Source organism: Lynx canadensis, chromosome C1 (assembly GCF_007474595.2).
Source record: "Lynx canadensis isolate LIC74 chromosome C1, mLynCan4.pri.v2, whole genome shotgun sequence".
Classification (NCBI taxonomy): domain Eukaryota; kingdom Metazoa; phylum Chordata; class Mammalia; order Carnivora; family Felidae; genus Lynx; species Lynx canadensis.
Window position 1 is genome coordinate 117,702,502 of NC_044310.1, and position 27,997 is coordinate 117,730,498.

Genomic DNA, 27,997 nt, shown 5'->3' on the forward strand with positions numbered 1-27,997 from the left:
TTTTAAGCCTACAAAAAAATTACAAGAATAATTTGAGGAACCTTCATATATCCTTCACCTAGATCTGCCAACTCTATTAACATTTCTTCATCATTTTTTCTTTGTAATAATAATCTGTTTGGATAGATTTTGAGACTGCAAATATCCTGCTTATTACAAGCTTTCATCCAATGTTTTACAATTCTTGATTAATTCTTGTGTGAATTATTTACTATGACAGTGGCAAAATGGTGCATTAATTCTCATATTTCTAGATTTAAGTTAACAATGAGAAAGATTCTCTAAAATGCCAATGCATTTATTTTCATAATTAGGATTAAAATTTTTTTTTAAGTTTATTTATTTTGAGAGAGACAGAGAGGGACAGCACAAACAGGTGAGGGACAGACAGAGAGGGAGAGAGAGAGAGAATCCCAAGCAGACTCTGCCCTGTCAGCACAGAGCCCAACCCGGGGCGTGAACTCAAACTGTGAGATCATGATCTAAACCAAAACCAAGAGTCAGATGCTAAAGTTGACTGAGCCAGCTAGGCACCCCATAATTAGGACTTAAAAAAAAAAAAAAAAAAAGCTTTACTGACATAAAATTCACATACCATACCATTTGCCCATTTAAAGCACACAATTCAATTAGTTTTAGTATATTTACAGAAGTTTGCAACCATCCGCACAATCACTTTCAGAACATTTTTTCACTCCCAAACCCATTAATAATCACTGTGTGTTCCTCTATCCTAACCTCTTCTCTCATTCTGGACCTAGGCAACCATTAATCCACTTTTCTGTCCTCTGTGAATTTGCCTACTCTGGACATTTCATATAATGAAATCATACTGTGCGCGGTCTTTGTTGACTGCCTTTGTTCACTAGGCACGATGCTTTCTAGGTTCATGCATGTTGTAGCATGTATCATTTCTTCATTCCTTTTTATTGCCAAGTTTTTTATATATATATATAAATATATATGATTATACCATGTTTTATTTGTTACATTTTGATTGTTTCCACCCTTTGGCTATTAGGAATAATGCTGCTATGAACATCTGTGTACAAGTATTTGTGTGGATGTATGTTTTCATTTCTCCTGGGTATGCCTAGGAGTGAAACTGCTGAGTTGTAACAACTCTTATGGTTAGCCTTTCAAGGAACTGACAGACTGTTTCCCAAAGCAGCTGCACCATTGTACAAATTTACCAACAGTATAAGAGGGTGTCATTTTCTCCCTATCGTTGTCAACACTTGCTATTATCTGTCATTTTTATTTTAGTCATCCTATTGGATATGAAGTGCTACCTCCTTGTGGTTTTGATTTTCGCATTTCCTTTGTGACTAATGATGCCAGCCAAGCACCTTTTCATGACCTTACTGGCCATTTAAATATCTTTATTCAAGAAACATCTACTCAGAATATTTGGCCATTTTTAAATTGGGATTCTATCGGGGCACCTGGGTGGCTCAGTCAGTTGAGCGTCCGACTTAGGCTCAGATCATGATCTCACAGCTCATGAGTTCGAGCTTGGCGTCGGGCTCTGTGCTGACGGCTCAGAGCCTGGAGCCTGCTTTGGATTCTGTGTCTCCCTCTCTCTCTGCCCTCTCCTACCCACTCTGTCTCTCTTTCTCTCAAAAATAAACAAACATTAAGAAAAAAAATTTTTAATTGGGGTTTTATCATTTTATTGTTGAGCTGCAGGAGTTCTTTATAATCCTTTATCAAATAGCTATTAATCCACTTAGATAACAACTGATAATAGTAGTTAACATTTATATATCATATTTATTATGTGTTAGTCACTATGATTTTAATCACAACACAAGAAAGTAAGTTTAAAGGTTACAAAAAAGACTAAATCAACGTGAATATTTTGACCATATATGCAATTTAATTTGAAAACAGCGCAAGCATTGTTTAAGATTCAAGTATGACTTACTCTGCCACGTTCAACTTGTGTGGTCAACATTACAACCATGGAAGAGCCTTGTTCCCAAGTCATCTGCCAAAAATCTGTACAAGTGTGTGGTAATGGCCCTTGACAAGCAATATACTGATTTATAATGCTAGAAGAAGGGATTTCCATCTAAAAAGAAAAGGACACAAAACTAAAAGTCTTTTACATTATTACTTTTTACTGTGATCAAGTATATGAAAATCATCCACTAAATAATAACTGAATACAACTGATCTCAAAAAGCTGCAAAGTCAATAAAACTTTATTAACAATTTCTTTATCTATAGAAGAAATTTCTCAGTAGTTTTACACATATTTATCTTTTAAGTATTGGGAATAAAAATTAAAATATTTTCCAAAGCACTCTTGTGGGCTTAAGATCAGCTTTACAGAAAACCCTGTTTTAGAGGAAGAGACTTGCTACAGAAATAAAAAATATTTGTCTCTAAACAGCTTACAGGTAAAATTTGCAAGAAGCAAAAATTCTACCGTTTGTTTTAGTTCAGACTTTACAAATAATACACACTAAATAACATATATACATTATACTATATAACATATATAAGGAATATACATACACACACAATAGAAAAAGATAGTAAAAATATTTTAAATTAATTATTTTTAAGAAGAAGTAAGATCGTGAGTATTCGGGGAGGATTATCATCCTACTACATTTTGAGACTTCATTAAAAAAGAAGAAAAGGTGACACACGCACATGGCACTGGAAGAATACTAAAGGGTGAACAGAAAAAGAGGTCTCACTCTCTTCCCAGCCTCTGGTTCACACCCAGAAGAACAATCCTTTTTGCTAATTTCTTTATTTTTTTAATTAAAAAAAATTTTAATGTTTTTTTTTATTTTCGAGACTGAGAGGAGACAGAGTGTGAGTGGAGGAGGGGCAGAGAGAGAGGGTGACACAGAATCCAAAGTAGGCTGTAGGCTTTGAGCTGTCAGCACAGAGCCCGCTGCAGGGCTCGAACCCACAAACTGTGAGATCATGACCTGAGCCAAAGTTGGACACCCGACCAACTGAGCCACCCAGGTGCCCCTCTTTTTTAATTTTTAAAAAATTTGTATTTATTTTTGAGGGGGCGGGCAGAGAGGCAGAAAGAGAGGGAGAGAGAGAGAATCTCCAGCTGTCAGCTGTCGGGCTGTCAGCACAAAGCCCGATGCAGGGCTTGAACTCATGAACCATGAGATCATGATCTGAGCTGAAACCAAGAGTCAGACACTTAAACCGACTGAGTCACCTAGGAACCCCTCTAATTTCTAAAATATCCTTTCAGAGACACTCTGTAAACAACACACAAATGTACATGCAGAAGTCTTTGTTTTCTGTAAGACATAAAAGGTGGCTTACAATGTTGTTCTGTGCATCTTGTTTCTTTTTCCACTTTATCACTGAGATCATGTCAGATTAGTACATAAAACTTCATTCTTTTTAATGGCTCTACTGTATAAATATACCATAATTTATTTAACAAACATTTAAGTTGCTGCTAATCTATTTGTTACCATAAACAAGACTGCACTGAGTTAGTTTTATAAACCTAACATTTTTGTTAGTTACCTCTCCAAAGAGGTTGTACCTATTTATACTTCCACCAACAACATATCAGGGATGCTTTTTCCCTGAGAGTCTCTTTAATATACTGCTGATCCCTCACACACAATTTTGAAACTCCCAGTGCTCTGAAGTGTAAGTTTGTCCTTTGTTTGGTACATCTGACCTAAGTTGGACTCATTTGACAACAATATCTAACCTGAGTTAATCTAAGATTATTTAGTCTTTAGGAGTACCACTCAGTGGGAATATCCATGTTTCCCATTGAGTATCAACGCATTGATTACAGGGTAATGTCACATAGTCTACTAGGGATGTTACTTATTACAGTATTTGGTATAGGCACTGAATAAACTTTCAAAAATCCAAAAAATTACAAATCCCAAAGTCTATTTGGCCCCAAGATTTCAGATAAGGGATACAGACTTGTATATGATATTATCACACTTTTTGATATTTCAATCTAATAGGTGAAAAATAGTAATCCCTTGCAGTTTTGATTTGTACTTTTCTTTCTGTGAGTTAAGTTTAGATGAGTGTCTAAACTTAGAAAAAATTTTCCCTCTCTGATTTTAAATAATTCTCATACATTTCCTCCAAGTAGTTTCACAATTCCATTTTTACATTTATATTTTCATATATCTAAAATATGGTATACAAAAAGTGAGGAAGTAGGTGAAGTATTTATAGATAAAAAATATTTCTGAACTATTCTATTCCACTGCTCTATATGCATGTTAATATACCAGTACCAAACTATTTTTGGTAAGGTTTATTTATTTTGAGAGAGAGTGTGAGCGAACACGTGCACAAGTGGGGGAAGGGCTGAGAGAGAGGGAGAGAGAGAATCCCAGGCAGGTGCCCCAGCATCAAATTATTTTTTAACATTTGTATTTTAATATTTTTCAATATCTGAAACTATTAATATTCTCTCAAATATAAAAGGAACCTCAAAGTTTAGGGATGCCTGGGTGGCTCAGTTGGTTAAGTGCCTGACTCTTGATTTTGGCTCAGGTCATGATCTCATGGTTTGTGAGTTTGAGCCCCGCATCGGGCTCTGGGCTGATAGCACAGTTGGGATCCTCTCTCTGTCTCCTTCTCTTTCTGTCCCTACCACCCCCCACCGGCCTCGTGCACACTCCCTTTCTCTCTCTCAAAATAAAGAAACATTTGGGGGGAAAAAAAATGAACCACAAAATTATAGTCCGTCTTATTCTGAATGACAAAGGCACAATAAAAATAAACTTACGTTTATATAATTTGCATTGATATAGTCTTCATTACCCTTTAAAATGACCCGTGTAGCATCATCTGAAAAAAAATTTAAAAGAAAGAACGTTTTAATAAAGCTATGCTACAAAGACTGAACTTAATAAACAGAGATAGTAGATACTTACAAGGCGAAATATCTCTGTATCTATTTTTGGAAATATTCTGAGGTAATTTGGCACAAGACATTGTCATTCCAGGTTTTTTCCGATATAGTTGCTTTAAAAAAAAAAAAAAAGAGCTTAAGATGAGTTCAGCAAGCCATTAAGAGGTTCTGTTTTGTTTTTCAGACTTATTTCTATGCAAAAAACAAACAGGTTTTTTTCCTTAGGATATCTCAACCGTATAATGATGTATGTACCTTAGGCTAGTAGGGTATTGAACCAAATTTGCAAAGCTGAATTCTGTGCAATTTCTCATGAGAATTATATACCATTTTCATTTAGTTTGGAGATGTTTACACAGTATATGAACCAAGAGCTTCTCAAAAGAAAAACTGACCTACCCTAAATGATTTACAGTCACAAATGGTTTATAGTCAATCATCAATAACACATACTTTAGAGCAACAAATATTAATGATGACCAATTAGACAGACAAAAAATAGAGAAGGATTAAATATGACTAGGTACAAAAATTCTTTTTCTTTAACTCAGAATTTTTAGCTCCACCATAGACTATCTTTACCTGTTACCTTTCATAAAAAGAGCTATATAATTACAGGAAAAAATTTAGTTTGAAGACATACACATAAAATCTCCTTATTCTTCTCTTTTAACAGATTATTATGTCATCACAGCTAGCATTTTGCAAGAAATGTTTAAAACTATGGATTTTAGAACATTTTTAAGTCAATTATTTCTCAGAATATCATTTTAGTTTATACATTATAAATGACAGATTAGGTAGTTAGGAAACTATGAAATTAATTTAAAAATATGGCCCAATATCCTTTCCATACAATAGTACTTACATCAAATTGTGTCAGGACTGTTCCAGTGATAAGCCCCTCAGCTAGCTGGATCATTGACTCCCGCAGGGAATGGTCATCCTGATGGATGCTATCTAGTGGGGCTTTCTCAGGAATGTACTGGAAGTCTGGTTCATTTTCTAGCTTTTCTTCCACTACATCATATACAGCTAAAAGAAGCCACAAAAAAAAAACAAAGCCACATGGAAATCTTAATGAATTGGCAAGAATTTACCAGATGTGTTCTTTAATTTTGTGTCAGGAAAAAGAATTCATCAGATCTCAGTCCGGTGCCACTGCATAAGGGACAGAGAGTGGCTGTGAAGTTGAACCTTGTTGTACCTTTAGGGAAAAGAAATGTTCCCGGGCATACTGCTGAAAATGCCTGTAACTTTAAGAGGAGCTGCCAAGAGAGCAGCTCAGAACAGACCTGCCCTTAAATTGTGGGGCCTAGAACAAAAGTAGAAACAGGGACCTATATACTATACATCCATATATGAGACGATACAAATAACTTGAATAGAGTGCTAAACAAAATCCATTCTATCCTCTTTCCTTGAAACATCTACAAAACCTAGGAGGGCAAAATCCACTGTCACAATAGAAGGAAGAGAGCCAGAACCTAGACTCCGGCCTGGAGCCCACCCTACTTCTTTTCCTACCCTAAGCTCCATTCTTAGCTTGGGGGCCTATGAACATATGTGTGAACATACCAGCCCATATGAAGCTTGTTCTCCACTCCTCGGCAAATTGCTGCCTCTTAGCTATCCTGCTGGCCCAGGGGTACATATACCATGTGATCTATCCCAGGGAGAATGGACCTAGGGAAAATGGCCACACTGTAAGTGGCGTCAGAGCTATATGGACAGAGAACTAAAGGTTAAAAAGAAGTGTCTAGAAAAGAAGGCACAGTCATAGGTGATAGACTGGTATGCCCCCCTGGTCCTGCAAAATCCTAACCCCCACAGACAAGGGCAAAGCTGAAAGAGAGCCAGAGTAGAGCCAAGCTAGTGGCTTCTTTTGCCCATGCCTAACAGGTCTGGTTCCTGTTCAGATGTGTGCACTTCTGAGAAGAAAAAATTTCTGAAATAAGGAATGGAAAGAAAAAAAAAATGTATGAATGTATTCTAAGAAGAAATGAAATCTAAAGGGGGGAAAAAACCTACAAAAACAAGTTGTTTGTCTTTCTGGTATTTTTTATAAACATAGTTTTAAATTTTGATGACATGTTATTTTAAATAAAAAGGGACATGACAGAGTCATGCTGAAAGTAAATACAAGTCCCAGTCTAGATTTTGACAATAAAACAACAGAAAGGTCTTTTACCAAGAACTAAGCTATAGATGGTTTCCTCTCCTATTTTATTTTATTTTATTTTATTTTTTGTTTTGTTTTTATGTTTATTTATTTTTGAGAGAGAGAGAGAGAGTGTGAGCAGGGGAGGAGCAGAGAGAGAGAGACACACACACAGATCCAAAACAGGCTCCAGGCTCTGAGCTGTCAGCACAGAGCCCGATGTGGGGCTCAAACTCATGAACGATGAAATCGTGACCTGAGCCGAAGTTGGACCCCCAACCAACTGAGCCACCTATGCACCCCGTTCCTCTCTTAATTTAAAGTATGAATAAAGTGATTTAGAATTGCAAAAAGGCTATGACTTTCCCATTAAATGGAATTTTGTTCATATTCTGGTTCTATACAAGTCATGAAATTTGTAAGCAGATAACTGAATATCTTGGTGTCAAAGTGTCTTCAACTATAAAATAAAGATAATTCACGTATCTCACTGGCTGGTTGCAAAGATTAAAAGAGAATATATAAAATAGCCCAGGTGCAGAACTTACTATTAAGTTCTTTAGAATCTGTTATCAAGAGAAAACACAACAAGCAAAACTGAGGAAATATTATTATTCTTAGTATAAAATTTAAGTTGCATTATGTGACAGAAAATGCCTAGTAATGAATCACCTAAATATCAGGACTAAATGCATGTGTTCCTTGAAAAGTCAAAATAGAATGTTCTGTTGAAGTCCTCTGAATTTTCTTAGAAAGCCAATTCTAGACAATGAATGCAAAAAACAAAGTAGACAAGCTAAAATGAAAATGCCTGTTTGTACCCAAGAGACAAAATGAGTGTTTTGTATATCTTTTTCTTTTCTTTTTTTTTTTTAATTTTTTTTATTTTTCTTTAAAGAAACTCTCTTGGAAAACTCTGCAGGGTTGGGTGTGGTGGTGGTGATAGGGGAATGGGTCGAGTTCTAACTACATTTTACTTCTTTATGGTAAATATTCAACAACTGGTAGCAAGGCATTAACCAACAATTACTCTTGTGGCTAAAACTATGGTTAATGATGAACTGTTCAGAACAAAACTAGAATATTTATAATGCTGGGATACAGGCATATAAGAATTTTTCTCAGAGGAGACTGATAAAGTGTAGCAGGCACTTGAAACAGTGCAATAAACTGAAGAAAGGAGGAGGGTTTCTTGCCAAAAAACTTAAGGAAGGGGGATTTAATTTATTCTGCATTAAATTTATTCTGCATAGCACAAAGGGACAGAATTAGGAACAAAGAGACTGAAAGAAGACAGATTTTTAGTTCAATTAATAGTTCAAGCTACCCAAAGGGAAAATGAACTGCTTCAGGAGCCACTGAATGCCACACACTGGCAGGATGATTTTGAAGCTATCGTAGAGGAAACTCAAACCATCAGCAAAGGAGCTAGAGAGTATGGTATTAAGGTTTCTCTAAACCTGGAACTGTGGTTATGAATTAACAAGCCAGCTGTCCAGACAAGGAGATGACATGATTAGGCTACTGGCATTGTCCACCACAAACACAGACAGGATTTTTCAAAATGCTCTAACTGTAGCTTGTTACACAGTTTTCTAAAAGTGGTTCAAAACGGGCTCTTGAGTAAAGATGGCAGAGTAGTATGGGGACCCTGAGCTTGTCTCGTCCCTGAAATGCAGGTGGATCAGTATCAAGCCATTTTGAACACCTAGGAAATTGATCTGCAGACGAACGCAACAATCTGCATAATATGAGCCATAGAACTTGGCAGGTATATGGTGTGGAGAGGTGAACTGGGGAAGAGAAAAGCTGCAGAGCCACTGTGGGTAGAAAGCGATCTTTGTGGATAGAAGACAGAGAGAGAAAGGGGGAGAATACAGTGCTTAGGGATTGCACAAGCAAAGTACTGTTCCTGAAAGTAGCTGGAAAGAAAAAGAGAGAGTGAAAACACTCGCAGGGGACTGGACAAAAAAAAAAAAAAAATCTGTTCCCCAAAACCACTGATGGGGAGAAAGGAGAGGATTTTAATACCACCACTGTTCTATAAACACTGGAGTGCAGAGTCTGATGGTCTGAAGCTCAGGGCCTGGCGGTGCTCTGGTGAGGAAGCAGGGTGAATCTTCAGGAGCAGGCAGCACGGTCTGAGGGGTCCATGTGCCACACGGGGAGAAGCGGTTCACCTGATTGAAGTGCATTTGGTAGAGGCCATACAACCTTCCCTTGGGCCAACCAGGTTTACTGATCTTGGAACAAAGACGCCAGACGTCACCAAAACCTGGCGTCGGCTGTGTGTTGTGATTTACCATAAACCCTGAGACTCTGCTGCTGTGCAAATGTTTTCTGGGACGAGCTGGTACCCGGCCATTGCTCGGTGAGACCCTCCCCCAGAGAGTCTAAGCAGATCCAAGCTGCTGGGGGTCTCCAAAGTGTGGGATTTTGAAACACAGCACCATCTGAGATAAAACCCTGGAGGGAGGTTACCACCTGGCAGGCAAACAGCTTAGACATGGTCAAGGTAGAGGAAGGGAGCAGACAGAAGCCTGAGACAAAGAAGGGGTGCTGGTGTGCAGGTTGGTGACGGCATAAAGTTTCTGTGCTAGAGACTAAGGAGTTGGGTTAGGCCATTTGCAATTTTTGTTCGTGCACTTCCATGGATCGACCCCACTAAGCTGAGCAGAGCCACCAAGTGGAGAATGGAGCCGTTACACCAAGCACCAACCACCTGTGCCATCCAGGCATATCCCCCAGAAGACCAGCACAAATCCTTTCCACCTGCTTACTAGTCTACGGACTATAGTGTGCTGTAAAGTTTCAGATCTACAGGAAAATGAATGTAATATCATTTGGGTCTTGTTCTGTTTGCTGGTTCATTTATTTGTTTTCATTGTTTCTGCTTTTCCTTATGTTGTTTTTTTTTCTCTCCTTTCTTTCTTGGATACAGAAAGAGCAAATTCTTCCTTATTTTTTTAAAATTTCTATTCTATTTTGTTATTTAAAAAAATTTAAAATTTTTCCCTTTCTCTTTATTATCTATTCTATCAAGCTTCTCTCAACAAACAGACCGAAACACACGTAAGATCTAAATTTTGATTTTTTTTGTTTCATTTTAAATCTTTATTTTATTAATTTTTTTCTTCCTCCAAAATGACAAGATGGAGGAATTCACCCCAGAAGAAAGAACACGAAGAAATGATTACCAGGGATTTAATCAACACAGATGTAAGTAAGATGTCTCAATAGAATTTAAAACCGCAATTTTATTACTAGCTGGAGTTGACAAATGCATAGAAGACACAAGAGAATTCCTTTCTGCAGAGATTAAAGAACTAAAATCTAGTCAGGCAAAAATTAAAAATGCTATAAACTGAGATGTAATCTTGAATGGATGCCGTCATGGCAAGGATGGATAAAGCAGAGCAGCAAAACAGTGTTACAGAAAATAAAATTATAGAAAATAATGAAGTAAAAAAAAAAAGAGGGAAACAAAGGCAAAAAGATTACAATACAAGACTTAGAGAACTCAGTGACTTATTAAAAAGTAACAACATTGGAATCATAGGAGTCCCAAAAGATGAAGAGAGAGAAAAGGGGGCAGAAAGTATTATGTGAGCAAATTATAGTGGAAAACTTTTCCTAATCTGAGAAAGGACACAGACATCAAAATCTGAGAAGCACAGAGGACTCTGATTAGATTCAACAAAAATCAACCATCACCAAGGCATATCATAGTTAAATTCACAAAATACACAGACAAGAAAAGAATTATGAAAGAAACAAGGGAAAAAAGTCCTTAACCTACAAGAGAAGATAGATCAGGTTTGCAGCAGATATGTCCACAGAAACTTGGCAGGCCAGAAAGGAGTGGCAGGATGGATTCAACGTGCTTCATCAGAAAAATATGCAGCCAAGAACTCTTTATCCAGCAAGGCTGTGATTCAAAATAGAAGGAAAGATAAAGAGTTTCCCAGACAAAAACTAAAGGAGTTCATGACCACCAAACCAGCCCTGCAAGAAATTTTAAGGGGACTCTTTGAGTGAAGGAAAAACAAGACCAAAAGCAACAAAGACTAGAAAGGACCAGAGAACATCACCAGAAACACCAACTCTACATGCAACACAATGGCACTAAATTCATATATTTCAATAATCCCTCTAAATGTAAATGGACTAAATGCTTCAATCAAAAGACACAGGTTATCAGAATGGATAATAAAACAAGACCACCTATATGCTGCCTTCAAGGGACTGATTTTAGACCTAAAGACACCTGCAGAATGAAATTAAGGGGATGGAGAAACATCTATCATGCTAATGGATGTCAAAACAAAGACTGTAACAAGAAATGAAAAAGGGCATTATATCATAATTAAGGTGTCTATCAACATCGCACTTACAGCAATGGACAGATCACTGAAGCAGAAAATCAACAAGGAAACAATAGCTTTGAATGACACACTGGACCGGATGGACTTAACAGATATATTCAGAATATTTCATCCTGAAGCAGCAGAATACCCATTCTTTTCGAGTGCACATGGAACATTCTCCAGAACAGATTACATACTGGGTCACAAATAAGCCTTCAACAAGTACAAAATGATCAGTATCATACCATGCGTATTTTGAGATGACAACACTATGAAACCTGAAACAACCACAAGAAAAAAATTTGGAAAGACCACGAATACTTGGAGATTAAAGAACATCATACTAAAGAATGAATGGGAGGGGCGCCTGGGTGGCTCAGTCGGTTAAGCGTCCGACTTCAGCCAGGTCACGATCTCACGGTCCGTGAGTTCGAGCCCCGCGTCGGGCTCTGGGCGGATGGCCCAGAGCCTGGAGCCTGCTTCAGATTCTGTGTCTCCCTTTCTCTCTGCCCCTCCCCCGTTCATGCTCTGTCTCTCTCTGTCTCAAAAATAAATAAAACGTAAAAAAAAAAAAAAAAAAAAAAGAATGAATGGGAGAGATGGGGTGCCTGGGTGACTCAGTTGGTTAAGCATCCAACTTCAGCTCACGTCATGATCTCGTGAGTTGTTGAGTTTGGCCCCACTTTGGGCTCTGTGCTGACAGCTCAGAGCCAGGAGCCTGCTTCAGATTCTGTGTCTCCCTCTCTGCCCCTCTTCCACTCAGGCTCTCTCTCTCTCCCTCTCAAAAATAAATAAATATTAAATTTTAAAAAAGGGGGGCACCTGGTGGCTCAGTCGGTTGGGCATCCGATTTCAGCTCAGGTCATGATCTCACAGTCCGTGGGTTCAAGCCCCGCATTGGGCTCTGTGCTGTCAGTTCAGAGCCTGGAGCTTGCTTTGGATTCTGTGTCTCCCTCTCTCTCTCTCTGCCCCTCCCCCCATTCATACTTTGTCTCTATCAAAAAATGAATAAACGTTAAAAAATTTTTTTAATTAAAAAAAGAAAGGAACAAATGGGTTAACAAAGAAATTAAAGAAGAAATTAAGAAGTACATAGAAGCCAATGAAAATGAGAACAAAAGTGTCCAAAACCTCTGTGAGACAGCAAAGGCAATCTTAAGAGGGAAGTACATAGCAATCCAAGACTTCCTAAAGAAGGGGGAATGTCTCAAATATACAGCCTAATCATACACCTCTAAAGGAGCTGGAAAACAAATAGCAAATAAAGCCTAAAACCCGAAGAAGGGAAATGATAAAGAGCAGAAACCAAGGATATTGAAATAAAAACAAAAAACAGTAGAATAGATTAATGAAAGCAGGAGCTGGCTCTTTGAAAGAATTAACAAAATTGATAAATCCCTAGCCAGATTTATCAAAAAGAAGGAAAGGACCCAAATAAAATCATGAACAAAAGAGGACAGATCACAACTGACACCACAGAAATACAAAGAAGAGAATATTATGAGCAACTATATGCCAACAAATTGGGCAATCTGGAAAAAATGGACAAATTCCTAGAAACATATAAAGTAGAAACAGGAAAAGATAAAATTTTAACAGACCCATAACCGTAAGGAAATTCAATCAGTCATCAAAAATCTCCCAAAAAACAAGAGTCCAGGGCCAGATGGCTTTCCAGGGGAATTCTACCAAACATTTAAAGAAGAGTTAATACCAATCTTTTGAAGGTGTTGAAAGAAAGAAAGAAAGAAAGAAAGAAAGAAAGAAAGAAAGAAAGAAAGAATGGAAGGAAAGCTTCCAAACTCATTCTATGAGGCCAGCATTACCTTAATTCCAAAACCAAAGACCCCACTAAAAAGGAGAACTACAAACCAAACCAATTTCCCTGATGAATATGGATGCGAAAATTCTCAACAAGTTACTAGCAAACTGAATGCAACAATACATTAAAAGAATTACTCAAGTGGGATTTATTCCTGGGCTATAGGCCTGGTCCAAAATACACAAATCAATCACCATGATACATCACATTAATAAAAGAAAGGATAAGAACCACATAATCCTCTCAATAGGTGCAGAAAAAGTATTTGACAAAATACAGCATCCTTTCTTTTTAAAAGTCCTCAAGAAAGTAGGGATAGAAGGAACATACCTGAAGATCATAAAGGCCATGTATGAAAGACCCACAGCTAATATCATCCTTGATCGGGAAAAACTGAGAGCTTTCCCCTTAAGGTCAGGAACACGACAGGGATGTCCACTCTCACTACTATTATTCAACATAGAATTGGAAGTCCTAGCCTCAGGAATCAGACAGAAAGAAATAAAAGGCATCCAAATCGGCAGGAAGTCAAACTTTTCACTCTTGGTAGACGACATGACACTCTACATGGAAAAACCTGAAAGACTCCACCAAAAAACTACTAGAACTGATATATGAATTCAGCAAAGGTGTAGAATATAAAGTCAATATATAGAAATCGGTTGTATTTCTATACACCAATAATGAAGCAACAGAAAGAGAAATCAAGGAATCAATCGCATTTACAATGACACTGAAAATAATAAAATACCTAGGTATAAACATAACCAAAGAGGTGAAAGATCTATATGCTGAAAACTATAGAAACCTTATGAAAGAAACTGAAGAAGACACAAAGAAATGGAAAAACATTTTATGCTCGTGGATTGGAAGACCAAGTATTATTAAAATGTTGATAATACCCAAAGCAATCTACATTCAACGCAATCCTTACCAAAAACTAGCATTCTTCACAAAGCTACAATAAACAATTCTAAATTTGTATGGAACCAGAAGACTCCAAATAGCAAAGTAACATTGAAAAAGAAAAACAAAACTGGAGGCATCACAATTCCAGACTTCAAGCTGTATTACAAAGCTGTGATCATCAAGACAGTATGGTATCAGCACAAAAATAGACAGATCAATGGAAAAGAAGGGAGAACCCAGAAATGGACACACTAATGATTGGCCAACTAATCTTTGACAAAGCAGGAAAGACTATCTAATGAAAAAAACACAGTGTCTTCACCAAATGGTGTTGGGAAAACTTGACAGTGACATGGCAAAAGACCTGGACCATTTCTTACACCATATACAAAAATAAACTCAAAATAGATGAAAGACCTAAGTGTGAGACAGGAAACCGTCAAAATTCTAGAGGACAAACAGGCAGCAACTTCTTCGTAGATGTCTCCAGAGGCAAGGAAAATGAAAACAAAAATGAACTACTGGGACCTCATCAAGATAAAAAGCTTCTGCACAGTGAAGGAAACAATCAACAAAACTAAACGACAAGCAACCAAATGGGAGAAGATATTTGCAAATGACATACTGGATAAAGGGTTAGTATCCAAACTCTATAAAGAACTTACCAAATTCAACTTGCTGCCGCCCCAGAATAATCCAATTAAGAAATGGACAGAAGACATGAATAGACACTTTTCCAAAGAAGACATCCAGATGGCTAACAGACACATGAAAAGATGTTCAACATCACTCATCACCAGGGAAATACATATCAAAACCACAATGAGATATCACCTCACACTGGTCAGAACGGCTAAAATTAACAACTCAGGAAACAACAGATGCTGGCAAGGATGTGGAGAAAGGGGAACCCTTTTGCACTATTGCTGGGAATGCAAACTGGTGCAGCCACTATGAAAAATAGTACGGAGGGTCCTCAAAAAATTAAAACTAGAACTACCCCACGACCCAGTAATTGCACTAGTAGGTATGTACCCAAAGGATACAAAAACGCTGATTTGAAGGGGCACATTCACCCCAATGTTTATAGCAACACAATCAACAATAGCCAAATTATGGAAAGAGCCCAAACGTCCATCGACTGACGAATGGATAAAGAACATGTGGTGTGTACGTGTCTGGGTGTGTATAATGGAATATTAGTGATCAAAAAGAATTAAATCTTGCCATTTGCAACAATGTGGAGGGAACTAGAATGTATTATGCTAAGCGAAATAAGTCATTCAGAGAAATAAATATATGATTTCACTCATATGTAGAATTTAAGAAACAAAACAGATGAACACAGGAGAAGGGAAGGAAAAATAAGATAAAAACAGAGAGGGAGACAAACCAGAAGAGACTCTTAAATAGAAAGAACAAATTGAGGGTTGCTGGGAGGGTGTGGGGTGAGAGGATGGGCTAAATGGGTGATGGGCATTAAGGAGGGCACTTGTTGGGATGAGCAATGGGTGTTATATTTAAGTGATGAATCACTAAATTCTACTTGTGAAACCATTACTACACTGTATGTTAACTAACTTGGATTTAAAAACTAACTTGGATTTACTTTTAAAAAAAGTAAATAAAAGTGGTTCAAAATATACTCATTTATTTAACAAGTATTTACTGTGTACCGACCACTACTAGAGCAACTGAGGGAAGAGGGAGGCCTTTTTAGCTATGGTAGTCAGAAGAGAAGGATTTTCTGGGGAAGACATCTGAGCAGAGACCTGAATGGAGATATAAATCATAGAAAAATCAAGAAGAGCATCTTAGGCATAAGGAATTTTTATTTATTTATTTTTTTCAATATATGAAATTTATTGTCAAATTGGTTTCCATACAACACCCAGTGCTCATCCCAAAAGGTGCCCTCCTCAACACCCATCACCCACCCTCCCCTCCCTCCCACCCCCCATCAACCCTCAGTTCGTTCTCAGTTTTTAAGAGTCCCTTATGCTTTGGCTCTCTTCCTCTCTAACCTCTTTTTTTTTTTTTTTCTTCCCCTCCCCCATAGACGTCTGTTAAGTTTCTCAAGATCCACCTAACTTTCTCTGTATGACTTATTTCATTTAGCATAACACTCTCCAGTTCCATCCACATTGCTACAAAGGGCCATATTTCATTCTTTCTCATTGCCACGTAGTACTCCATTGTGTATATAAACCACAATTTCTTTATCCATTCATCAGTTGATGGACATTTAAGCTCTTTCCATAATTTGGCTATTGTTGAGAGTGGGCAGAAGGAATTTTTAAAAAACCAGCACAGAACAGAGGAGAGTGAGCAAGGCTGTGTGGTAGACAAGGGGCCAAGAACTGAATCCTACCACAAGTGTGAATGCAAGCCACTTTGAGCAGTAAACTGTCATGGCATGATTTGTTTTTTAAAAGCCCGCTCTGGTTGCTGCGTCTAGTACCAAAAGTAAGAAACAATAAAAATATCCAGTGCTACACAGAGTACTCACCATTAGGTCGAACCAGAAGTACGAGTTCCCCAGAATGTCTCTCGCAGCTAGCTTTAATAAATAGGACAACCTGATCATGGGTATGTTCTGCAATGTCCCGACCGTTGATCAGTACAACTTGGTCCCCTTCATTCAATCGAGGGACACAGAGGTCAGCCTATAGTGTAACATAAATAAAGTTTCAGGTGTGTACATGGCTTTCTGAAAGTAAAGCACGGGAACTTATTTTTATAGACACTACAGCAGGAGAACAAAAACTATATGTAGAACGGCATCCATCCATTTACTCATCTGTTTGCAAGAAGTAGAAATCTAGCTTTCCCATGAAGCTACTACCTTTTTTTCTTTTCAACAACTTCTTCCTTGGTGTCCTATTATACGCCTAGATACACAGATAAGACTATGCCTCAAGGTGCATAGATACAGGCAGCCCTCACTTTGCATGGTCCAGATATGTACAAATTTGTCACCACAGTACAGTTAGATAACACCCGTCTCCCAACAAGGTTCAGATTGCAGTTGCCACGATGCATTAATTGAATAATTGCATAATGTACGAACTTGGCTACCAGCTTGTGAGTCCACAAATCACGACATAAGTAACAGACACAGATCACAATCAGTGACCTATCACACATCGCTTCTTTCAAAGTCTGTTGGTGATGTGCATCTGTTATTCGGATCACGCAGGGACAGCAAAGCAGGTACTTGTGTCACCTCCATGTCTCCCAGTGATAAACCCACGTAAATATAAAGCAGGAACTAGCCAGAAAAGTTAAAAATGCAACAAAGAAACAAAAGAGTGATAGTGCTGGAAGCAAAATGCAAATCGAATATCAACCGCTGACAGTGGAAATGCTGCTGCTGCTGCTGCTGCTGCTGCTGCTGCTGCTGCGGCTACTGTTAGCCTCTAGGCATGCAGTGAAAGGAATTCAGTGAAGGCAGACTTATCAACATAAATGACGAAAGTGGCTGTGATGAGAAAGATGAAAATGTCCTAGAGGAAGTGAGGCTGGCAAAAAAGTTCTCACTAAAGGTATATTTCATAACACTGAAAATGCACAGGATGAATGCTAGAAGTGAATACAAATTTAGAAAGGATTAGGACAATTGCCAAGGAAAGAAAAATGCTCACTCTTGTATTTTAAGTTACACGACAATAAGGGAAACAAGTTTCAACACAGTTGTGGTAAGTTTCCATCAGAAAATAGAATGCTTTATATTTCTCAGTGTTTCTGATAGTTTGAATTAGAGGATAATAAAGCACTGTAAGTTTTATTATTTTTTCATCTCCCTATATATTTATAAGAGAAACTAAGAAAATTTCAATTATTTGATAAAAAATTTAAAGGTCCTAGAAATCACCATAACTTTTCCCACTGATTATCAAGATCGCTTTACACAGTGTCAGCTTGCATGGTCGTTTTTATGGTTCTGCACTACAGTGCGAAGTGACAGCGGCCTGCATTTTACTGAGAAAACAAAGGTAATTAGGCTAAAAGAGGCAAGCACAAGTACGGACAGCATGCTCCAGGAACACAGCAATGCGAACAGATGGGCGTCAAGTCTGAAGGATGATAGGTCGGACAGAGAAGGAAATGACAGGGTCGGATCTTACAAAAAAGGGACTGAAGAAATGAAAGCACTACTAGTCAAATTCATAATAATAAAAAAGTCAATAAAATCCAACAAGGTACTGTCACTAGTGGCAAGAGCAAAAGTTCTTCCTTTGCTGCTTACAAAGTGTGTGATTTTAAACACATGAAACTCTGGATATGGAGCAGGTATCTGCTCTAATTATTTCACAGATTTGTAAAGGCAGAAATGTGATGATTCAATGCAGAGCATTACAATCTAGAAAATGCAAGTTCAGAAGTAATGACCATTCTCTCTAGTCGCTCCTTTCTCTACTTCTCACAGTGAAGATGACATTCATATACTCCCTCTGTGCACTAGCACTGTGATACTTTTATGTAGCAATATGGTCCCTAGTTTTTGTAAATGCCTCTGCGGTACCCGAAGAGTGGTGAAGTGCTCCATATCAATGGTACTGGGAGAAATGTAATGGGCTAGAGCAAAGGGTTACCCTCTTACCTTATTTGTGGACAGTACAGCTGGCAGGAAAGAGGCGGCAGTCCATGTGGTAGGAAGAGAATAGCTATGCATTTCTCTTACTGTACCTTGAACACATCCACTGATATTTCCAGTTCAGAGACTGAGGCTAATGGGGTAGTTAATCAATATGCTAGAACATGCAGAGGTTAATTTTTTTGAACCCATTATCACTGACAGAAACTCTCTCATACTTAATCTGCCTTTCATTGGGTTTATTTATAAGTTTCTATTTTCATTCTTTTTTTTTTTTTTTGTGGCAGCTGAAGCTGCATTTTATTTATCTATTTGCATTCTGATCCGGAAAGTCTAGATAAACTACATACTTATTTATTCATTTTTAAATGTTTATTTGTTTTGAGTCAGGGGCGGGGCAGGGAGGAGCAGAGAGAGAGGGAGAGAGAATCCCAAGCAGGCTCCGCACTGTCAGAGCAGAGCCTGATGCAGGGCTTGATCTCACAAACTGTGAGATCATGACCTGAGCCACAATCACGAGTCAGGATGCTTAACCGACTGAGACACCCAGGCACCCCAATAAACTATATATTTAAACGAATTTTGTTGGAGCATCAATTGCTGGCTCAAAGATAATCAGACAGAAAGAAAAACATGGTTTTAATTGGGAATTATTTTAACCACTTCAGAAGGTGTCCAATATAAAAAATAACATTAAAATATCTGAAGTCCTGTTCTTTTCCCCCAATCACCTAAAATGAGGTTTCCAACTGGAACACTGTGATGGTCTCTAAGAAGATAATATAAAAATGTTAAGTTTCTATTGTTCTAACTTCAGCCAATATATTTTTTAAGGCTTCCTTCTGGAAACCTCTTTCTTCCTCCCTTAACTGTTGTTATGCTTCGCTGGTTTTGTTTTTTCCATCCACCTTTCTTGTCTCTCATTCTCTGCCTTTTGGGAACTTTTGTGTCTTCTCTTATCTTTTAAATGTGGTGTTTTCTAACTGCGACTTTTTTAAAATTTTAAAGGTAGGCTCTCCACGAGATGTGGGGCTTGAACTCATGACCTGAGATCAAGAGTCACACGCCCTACTGACTGAGCTAGTGAGGTGTCCTTCAGCCAATATTTATGGGACATAGCTCTACATGGCAGATAGGGAAAATTATCAATAATCTGTATAGCCTAAAAAGAAAATTTAGAGTCACAGAATTCTGTTCAGAAATAAACCTGTCTATATGATGTTCCCTGAACACCTCTGACTTAATTGAAAATGATCCACATTCACTGCTCAGGAAAATTAGTATTTCTTTTATGTCATTCAGTTACTATTACAACTGGTGGATAAATAAAAAAAGATATATTATCTTTTGTAATTACAAGAGCAACACATTCTCATTATCATGATTCAGACAACTAAAGAGAAGAATACAAAACAAAGTGATAAACACCAATAACTCCACTACCCAGATGAAAAGCTATTAGCATTTTGAGTATGTTTTCCAAACTTTTTAAATTTTTAAAAAATGTTTATTTATTTTTGAGAGACAGAGAGACAGAGTGTGAGCAGGGGAGGGGCAGAAAGAGAGGGAGACACAGAATCCGAAGCAGGCTCCAAGCTCTGAGCTGGCAGCACAGAGCCTGACATGGGGCTCGAACCCATGAACCACAAGATCATGACCTGAGCTGAGTCAGACACTCAACCAACTAAGCCACCCAGGCACCCCTATTTCCCAAAATTTTAAAGCACTAACTCACATTTTAAAAAACTGGATCAAACATACATGGGGAGCAATAATACACATTTTCCATGACACCATTTTATGAACCTATTTCCATACTTATATAGAACTACATCATCTATCATTTCAACAGCTGTAAAGCAGCACGTAATTTATTTCACCAACTTCAATGATGTACGTTTTACCACCACCCCAATCTTTATTATAAACAATATTACAATGAACTTCCTTGCATATCCTTTGTTCCCTAGTCCAACTGCTTCATTACCGGCAACTGCTAGAAGTGGCATCATCATGTCAAAATATATGTATTTGACTTAAAAAAAATTTTAGTTAAAATTTTTGTTTTTAGTAAAGTTCACATCACACAGCTTGAAGAAATGACTAAGTCTACAAGATTACTAAGGCAAGCAACCATTTCTTGTGTTCCTCTGTACATCCTGCTCCCCCACCCCAGGCAACTTCTTTCAACACTTTAGCTACATCTTTTGTATCTATTTCAGTATTTCCAAATAACATCCTGATTTTGTTTTTCTTTAGTTTTCTATTTTAGATGTTATCTACAGATGAGAATTTAACAATCTTTCATCTCTGCATCTGCAGTCTGTCCTAAACATACATATTTCCCATTATATATATACTAATAAATAATTTTGGACTATTTCCCCCATCTTTGTCCCCAGCCTTCACATGAATAGGTTTAAGAGGCATTTTATATATCATATCCCTGGCCTGTCCCCACTGACCCCAAGTGATGTGTTGAAAAGAGGACATCTGATACAAGCTGGATCTATAAAGGACTTACTTCCCAGAAGTCTGTAAACTGGACTGAGAGGTTTAATCACTCTGGGTTACTAAACTGGTAATATATAAACCTACAAGTTACCAGTAGCCCACCACATAAACTAAGAATGGTGGTAGCTATACAGTTTCTCTTTCGTACAGAGTCAGGGTCATAATCATATTTGAAAGTAGAGTATGTGGTGGGAATGTTACAGGACTAACTTGAAGCTGCTACTAAGTACACGGTCTTTATTCAGCCTGTATTTTATTTAGAGGAACTAGACAGATGAGGCTGATTCCCTACACAAACTGGTTTGCAGTGGGAGAGAAGAATGGAGCATAAAAAGAAACAAAGGTGAAAAATAGAGAGTCCTGATGTTTATTTTAAAGTTTTGGGTTTTTTTTCCCTCCAGGTCTGACCGCATTCCTATCTTTGGGTCTTGTGAGGTACTACTATAGCTATAGGACACATTTTGTATTTATGCATAAGCCAGTGGTATTCCAGAGTATCCTGTTATTTGCAACCAACAAAGTCCTTAACAACCAGAACCAAAGGTATGTATTGATATCCTTGATCAATCTTGACTGTGATCATCAAGTCAATTATAAGGTTGCTGCGCAGCACCAAAAAAAAAAAGCCTAACTGGACTCTTTCAGGCTGCTGGTTTATATCTGTCTGTGGACACAGAGACAGGTAAATGATAAAAGATGCTGATGGAAAACTCCTTGAAGACCATTTAGGTCAAGTAGGCAACAACAGAAATGGGAAATTGAGGGCAATATTTGCTACATAAAAGAGCAATAAAGAGAACACACCCACAACTCATTAAGAATTGTCCTTGTGATGAGCAGAAAGTTCATGAATCCTGAAGGTGAATTAAGGGAACAGGAGGGTTCATCATAATGGGTACATACAGTGTTTTCTCAACTTCTGTTTACAATGTTTATAATACAAAGTTTAAAAACTGTCCCTATAGGGAAAAAAAATCACTAGTTATCATGCCTATTTAAAGTCAATTTTTAAAACACAAAGTAGGCAAACAGATTATAGGTAAATAATTCTATATGAAAATACCAAACAAAAAAGCAAAACAAATACTATACCTCTGTCTCCATTTTTCTGTTTAGAGCAGTTATTTTGATAGAATCTATTAGCACTTTAGAAACTGTAGTTTCTATAATTGAAAGTTATAAACAGCTTCTTTCCAAAAACATGGATTTAAAAAAACTCTTATACACAGGAAGTTAGAAAACTTCCCAACAATTTAAGAGATTTAGCCAACATTTGATACTTGACAAATTTTCAGAAAAGATTAATTTTTTCCCACTTATTTAAACTAATAAAAATAAAATGAGTACATGTTCTTGAAAACAGGATTTACTTGCAAGATATAGATAACTCACAGGTGTTCCTGGTGCTACTCGGGACACGATCACAGGCATCTTCTGATCATACCCTCCCTTAACAACAGAGCAAATCAGATATCAGTCAAATATTACCAAAATAGACACACCTTAATTTAAAAACTGAGTACAATGTAAATTCTAGATTACCTTCACATTGAATCCAAACCTTCCATTTTCATCAGGTTTCATTCTGATTAGAACAAGATTATCTTGTGGGATACCACCATTAGGCTTAAAGAAAAATAAATAACTTGTAATCTTCCTCACTTATAATCTCTCCTTGAAATATATACATGAAGTATGCTTTTTGTACATTAATATTATCTACAACATATAAAAAGTCATAACTTAAATTCAAAATTTTAATTCAGGAAACTACATTGTTTTTAAAATTTTTAAAAATATTTACTTTTGAGAGAGAGAGACAGAGAGACAGAATACGAGCAGGGGAGGGGCAGAGAGAGAAGGAGACACAAAATGCAAAGCAGGCTCCAGGTTCTGAGCTGTCAGCACAGAGCCGGATGCGGGGCTCTAACTCATGAACCATGAGTTCATGACCTGAGCTGAAGTTGGACACTTAACCGACTGAGCCACCCAGGAGCCCCAGGAAAGTAAATCCTGATTACTAACTTGCAGTTACACAACTAGATACAGCCTCCTTGTCACTGCATGCTAGACTAAGTGCAAGGAGGAACAGGGGCATTGTGATTTAAGTTATTAATTGCAATACCCCTAGAACCTGGCTCAAAGCTCTTCACACAACAAGTGTTCATAAGTGTTACAGGAACTCACATTCCTCCCTCTGCTTTTTAAAGACAGCTTTATTGGGATATAACTCACACATTATATACACTTCACGCAGTGTTTAATTCAATCATTTTTACTATAGCCACAGCGTTGTAGAAACACCACTACCATTTAATTTTAAAATATTTTCAGCCCTGTCACAAAGAGATCCTGTACCTATTAGCAGTCAGTCATTTCCCATCCCTTCACCCCCCCCCCCATTCCTTAAGTCCTATTCAACCATTAATCTATTTTCTGTCTCTTTACATTTGACTATTCTGGACATTTCGTGTACATGGTCATTTGGAACTGGTTACTTTCACTGAATATGTTTTATGTGTGCTTTCAGGGGAAGTATCTGGCTAATTCTTGCTTATCCTTCAAGACACGAGTCAGAGATGCTCACTTTGGGAAGTCTTCCCTTAACCCTACAGCTGCATTAGTTATTTGTATCTCCTTCCTTATAATCACTTCTAATTATATTACCTTCAAACTGATTTCCCACTTGCTCTAGACCCAGGTCCTATTCCATACTCAAGGATACTGCTATAGCAATTAATTCTCTACTCTCCTACATTATCCATTTTCCCCACCCTTCTGAGAAATACTTTTATGTGTCCCCTTAAAAAAAACGAACTTTCTCTGGACTCCACTTCCCCATCTAGTTACGCCCCATTTGTCTCCTTCCCCTTGCTCTTAAACGTCTTTAAAGAGTTGGCCACATTTGCTGTCTCTATTCCCTCTGATCTCATCCTCTCAGAGTCATGTTTTTATCTCCAATGCTCCATCAAAACTGTTCTAATTAAGTCACCAAAGAGTTTCACACTGCTAAATCCAGTGTTCAACTGTCAATCCTTGTCTTGACTTACCAGTAACATCTGACAAAGTTGGCTATTCTATTCTCTCTGTGACTTTCTTGCCATTAGTCAGTTAGCCGGTGGACTAGTTTTCTTCCTACCTTGCTGTCTGAATCTTCTCAGTCTCCTTTGCTGGTCTCTTCATCTCCCTAATGCTTACATTTTGGAGAGCCAAAGACCTCCTAGAACCTCCTATTTAGTTATCAGCACACACTACACTTCCTTGGTGTTTTTTTTCCTCTCTCGTGATTCTACATACTGTCTACATGCCATCAACCCTCAGTGTTATTATAACCCTAGCTTGGACCTTTCTCTTCAACTCCAGAACCATATCTGTAAATGGACTTCTAGTAGCCATCTCAAACTTATGTCCCAAACTGTACCCCTAATATATCACCCATACCTGCTCTACCTGCAGCCTTTTACTTCTCAGTAAACAGAAACTTCGTAAAACCTTGGTGTTCAGGCCCAAACCTTGCTGTTATCTTGGATTCCTCTTTCTCCAGCACTCCACATCCAATCCCTCAGCATATTATGTTAGCTCTGTTCTAAAACTATCCAGAATACAGCCATGTCTTCCTCCTTCCACTGCTACCATATGGATCCAAATCACCACCGCTTGCCTGGAATACTGCATGACCTCACAACCAGTATCTCTGCTTCTACCCTTAGTCTATTTTCAATACAACAGTCAGACTGACACTGTTTACAACTTAAGTGACATCATGCTGCTTTTCTCCTCACATATGACCTGTCCCTTTTGCTTCGTATCTCACTCAGGGTTAAAAAACACAATCTTTAAAGACTTTGGCTTTCTCCTGTACCTATCTCCTCTTCATTAGCTCATTTTGCTCGAGCCACACTGATTCCCTTGGTGTTCCTTGACCGTATCAGTCATACTCCTCGCTTTGTACCTTCTATTCCCTCAGCTCCCCTGATCTTCCACTAGCTATCTATCTGACTCATCACTGAGTTCATCCCTGGCTTACACCATTTAAAACTGTGGTCCTCTAATCCTGAAATTCTCTAGCCCTTTCCTTCTTTACTATTCTCCCCAGAATGTATACTATCTAACATGCTATATATTTAGATTATTTACCTTGTTTACTGTTTGTCTCGCCCTTATCCCCAGAATGTAAGTTCCTTGAAGGTAGAATTTTGGGGTTTTTTTTTTCCTATTTTATTCCAATATATCCCCAAAGCCTGTAACAATGCACAATTCTTAATAATTAATGTTTGCATAAATGATTAAATAAATTAGGTTGTAGATTATTTAATAGCAGGGACCATGTCTTATTTGTCTTTATATTCCCACTACCCACCAAAGTACCGAGCTCATAGAAAGACCTCAGTGACTATGAATCGATGAATGAATGTATGAGTGAGCGATACAGGAGAATCACCACACAGGTATTACCAAATATGTCACTCATTTTTGGTAAGGATTCTGATTGTTTTTGGATGTGCCTGTGGTGGTGAAGCAGTAACTGTGGGAGAACAGAGTGGCTGCTTCGTGCTCTTCAAACTTTAGACATAAGAGGGCTACCACAGAGGCGGCGACCAGGAACTTCTGGCCCTACCAATACCTGCTGCAGGTCCTCCTCTCCCTGTATCTTATTTTATTTCCTGATGTCTCCTTAAGTTTCCTGAAATATACCCATATTTGTCTGTCTTAAAACTTCTTCATGAACACAGTGTATCCCTAAAATTTACTGACAATCTCACTTTTGGTTTATTTACATCTCCTTGAGAAAGCAATGAAAATTCATAAATCAGGAAATTCGAAAAATTTACCATTTGGTTGTGGTAAAAGCATGTCCTCTAAAGGAAAAGCACCAAATGATCCATAAATATATTTTATAGAGCAGAGAGTGATCATAAAATCCAGGGACCTGAACTCAATTTCAAAAGGTTAATGAAAATGATAAAGTCCATGCACCTGGTGAATGATATAATAAAGTTAGTGATATTTAATGGATTATTAGCATTTCTTCTAAAAGCGAGTGTTTTGCAAGACTGAAATCAACATAAATTTGTCAGGAATTAACTTCTAGAGCAATGAACATTTTAAAAATGAAGATAAGTTGAAATCCCACAATTGGGTCAATCATGGCAAAATTCATGACCAACGTATGATGAAAAAAAGAAAGTACAGTAACTTAATTTACAGATAAAACATACCACAGTCTAAAAGAAATTTCATTACAGATTAAAAAGTTCAAAGGGAGGGTGCCTGGATGGCTCAGTTGGTTGAGCATCCAACTTTTGATTTCAGCTTGTGTCATGACCCCAGGGTAGTGGGATCAAGCCCTGGGCTGGGCTCCCCACTGAGTGTGGAGTCTACTTAAGATTCTCTCTCTTCCTCTCTCCCATACTCTCTCTCTCTAAATGATAAAAGTAAAAATTCAAAGAGGTGTGAGAATATCTGAAGTAGGTACTTACAGTAGATTTTTCAGGGGAAGATGGAACATCAAATGTTTCATTAATATGGTTTTCCAGATCTTGTTGAGAATGTGAATAATGAATTTGGTTCCAACTGTTTTTCTTTGATTGTTTGGGTGGTAAAGCTGGAGGCTGCCCATCTCCAGGGGTCTCCTGTGATCTAGATAGGAAAAAAAGAAAAACAAATGACTATTTTGGAAGTTGTCTTCTAGAACAGTTATTTTAAGTTTATTTATTTATTTGGAGAGAGAGAATGTGCATGTGCAGGGGAGGGACAGAGAAAATCCCAATCAGTCTGAACGCTGTCAGTGCAGAGCCTGCCACGGGGTTCGATCCCACAAACTGGGATATCGTGACCTGAGCCAAAATCAAGTCAGATGCTTAACCAACTGAGCCACCCAGGCACCCTAGAATTGCTATTTTAAAAGCTAAGGTAAAAAAATAACATAACGGTAACATAATATAACAACACAGCTAGAGTCAAGCAACTCAGATATTAACAACATCTAGTAGAAGATAAGCTTGAAATACTGTATTTATTGGGGCACTTGGGTGGCTCAGACAGTGCAGAGCCTGCCTGGGATTCTCTTTGTCTCTCTCTCTCTCTCTCTCTCTCTCTCTCTCTCTGTTCTTCCCCTGCTTGTGCTCTTTCTCTCTTTTTCAAAATAAATAAATAAACTTCAAAAAAATTTATTTACAAGTGAAATCTTAACTTTAAAGTTTTAGTACATTGAATTTCCTACTTTATCAAATCTGTAAACAATTCCACATAATAATCAAATACACTTTTTAAGTGTATCATGATAAAGATATTTACTAATCCACTGTAGCAATATATACACTTTCCAAAACACTTTTTTAAGATAAGGTTTTCAGTGGAGTCACAGGGGTAGTCAGAAATCAGAATTGAGAGTTGAGCCGTTCCACAGATAAAACACCCAATACAATCTAGAGAACTTGTGATTGGCCCAATTTAGATTTTTTTTTAATACTTATTTTTGAGAGACAGAGTGTGAGCATGGGAGGAACAGAAAGAGAGGGAGACACAGAATCCGAAGCAGACTCCAGGCTCTGTCAGCACAGAGCCCAACGCGGGGCTCGAACTCACAAAGTGCTAAATCATGACCTGAGCCAAAGTCAGATGCTTAACCGACTGAGCCACTCAGGCACCCCTGGCCCATTTCTTTAGAAATAAGACACAATTCATTAAAGTAATGAAGTCAATACTACACCAAAGATTGGAATCTGAGTAAGAGTAC

At 37.8% G+C, this 27,997-nt stretch overlaps 1 protein-coding gene across 2 annotated transcripts in view; it reads right to left on the reverse strand.

Moving 5' to 3' along the window:
* PTPN4 (protein tyrosine phosphatase non-receptor type 4) overlaps window positions 1–27,997 on the reverse strand; it is a 226,346-nt gene that overhangs the window by 19,440 nt on the left and 178,909 nt on the right. For both annotated transcript variants that reach the window (XM_030324799.1, XM_030324797.1), the window contains exons 16-23: window positions 26,739–26,898; window positions 22,801–22,884; window positions 22,651–22,707; window positions 16,657–16,813; window positions 5,757–5,923; window positions 4,911–5,001; window positions 4,763–4,824; window positions 1,928–2,074 (exon numbers count right to left, since the gene is read on the reverse strand). In XM_030324799.1, the coding sequence (XP_030180659.1) occupies window positions 1,928–2,074; window positions 4,763–4,824; window positions 4,911–5,001; window positions 5,757–5,923; window positions 16,657–16,813; window positions 22,651–22,707; window positions 22,801–22,884; window positions 26,739–26,898 (925 nt within the window). The remainder of the gene's footprint in view (window positions 1–1,927; window positions 2,075–4,762; window positions 4,825–4,910; window positions 5,002–5,756; window positions 5,924–16,656; window positions 16,814–22,650; window positions 22,708–22,800; window positions 22,885–26,738; window positions 26,899–27,997) is intronic.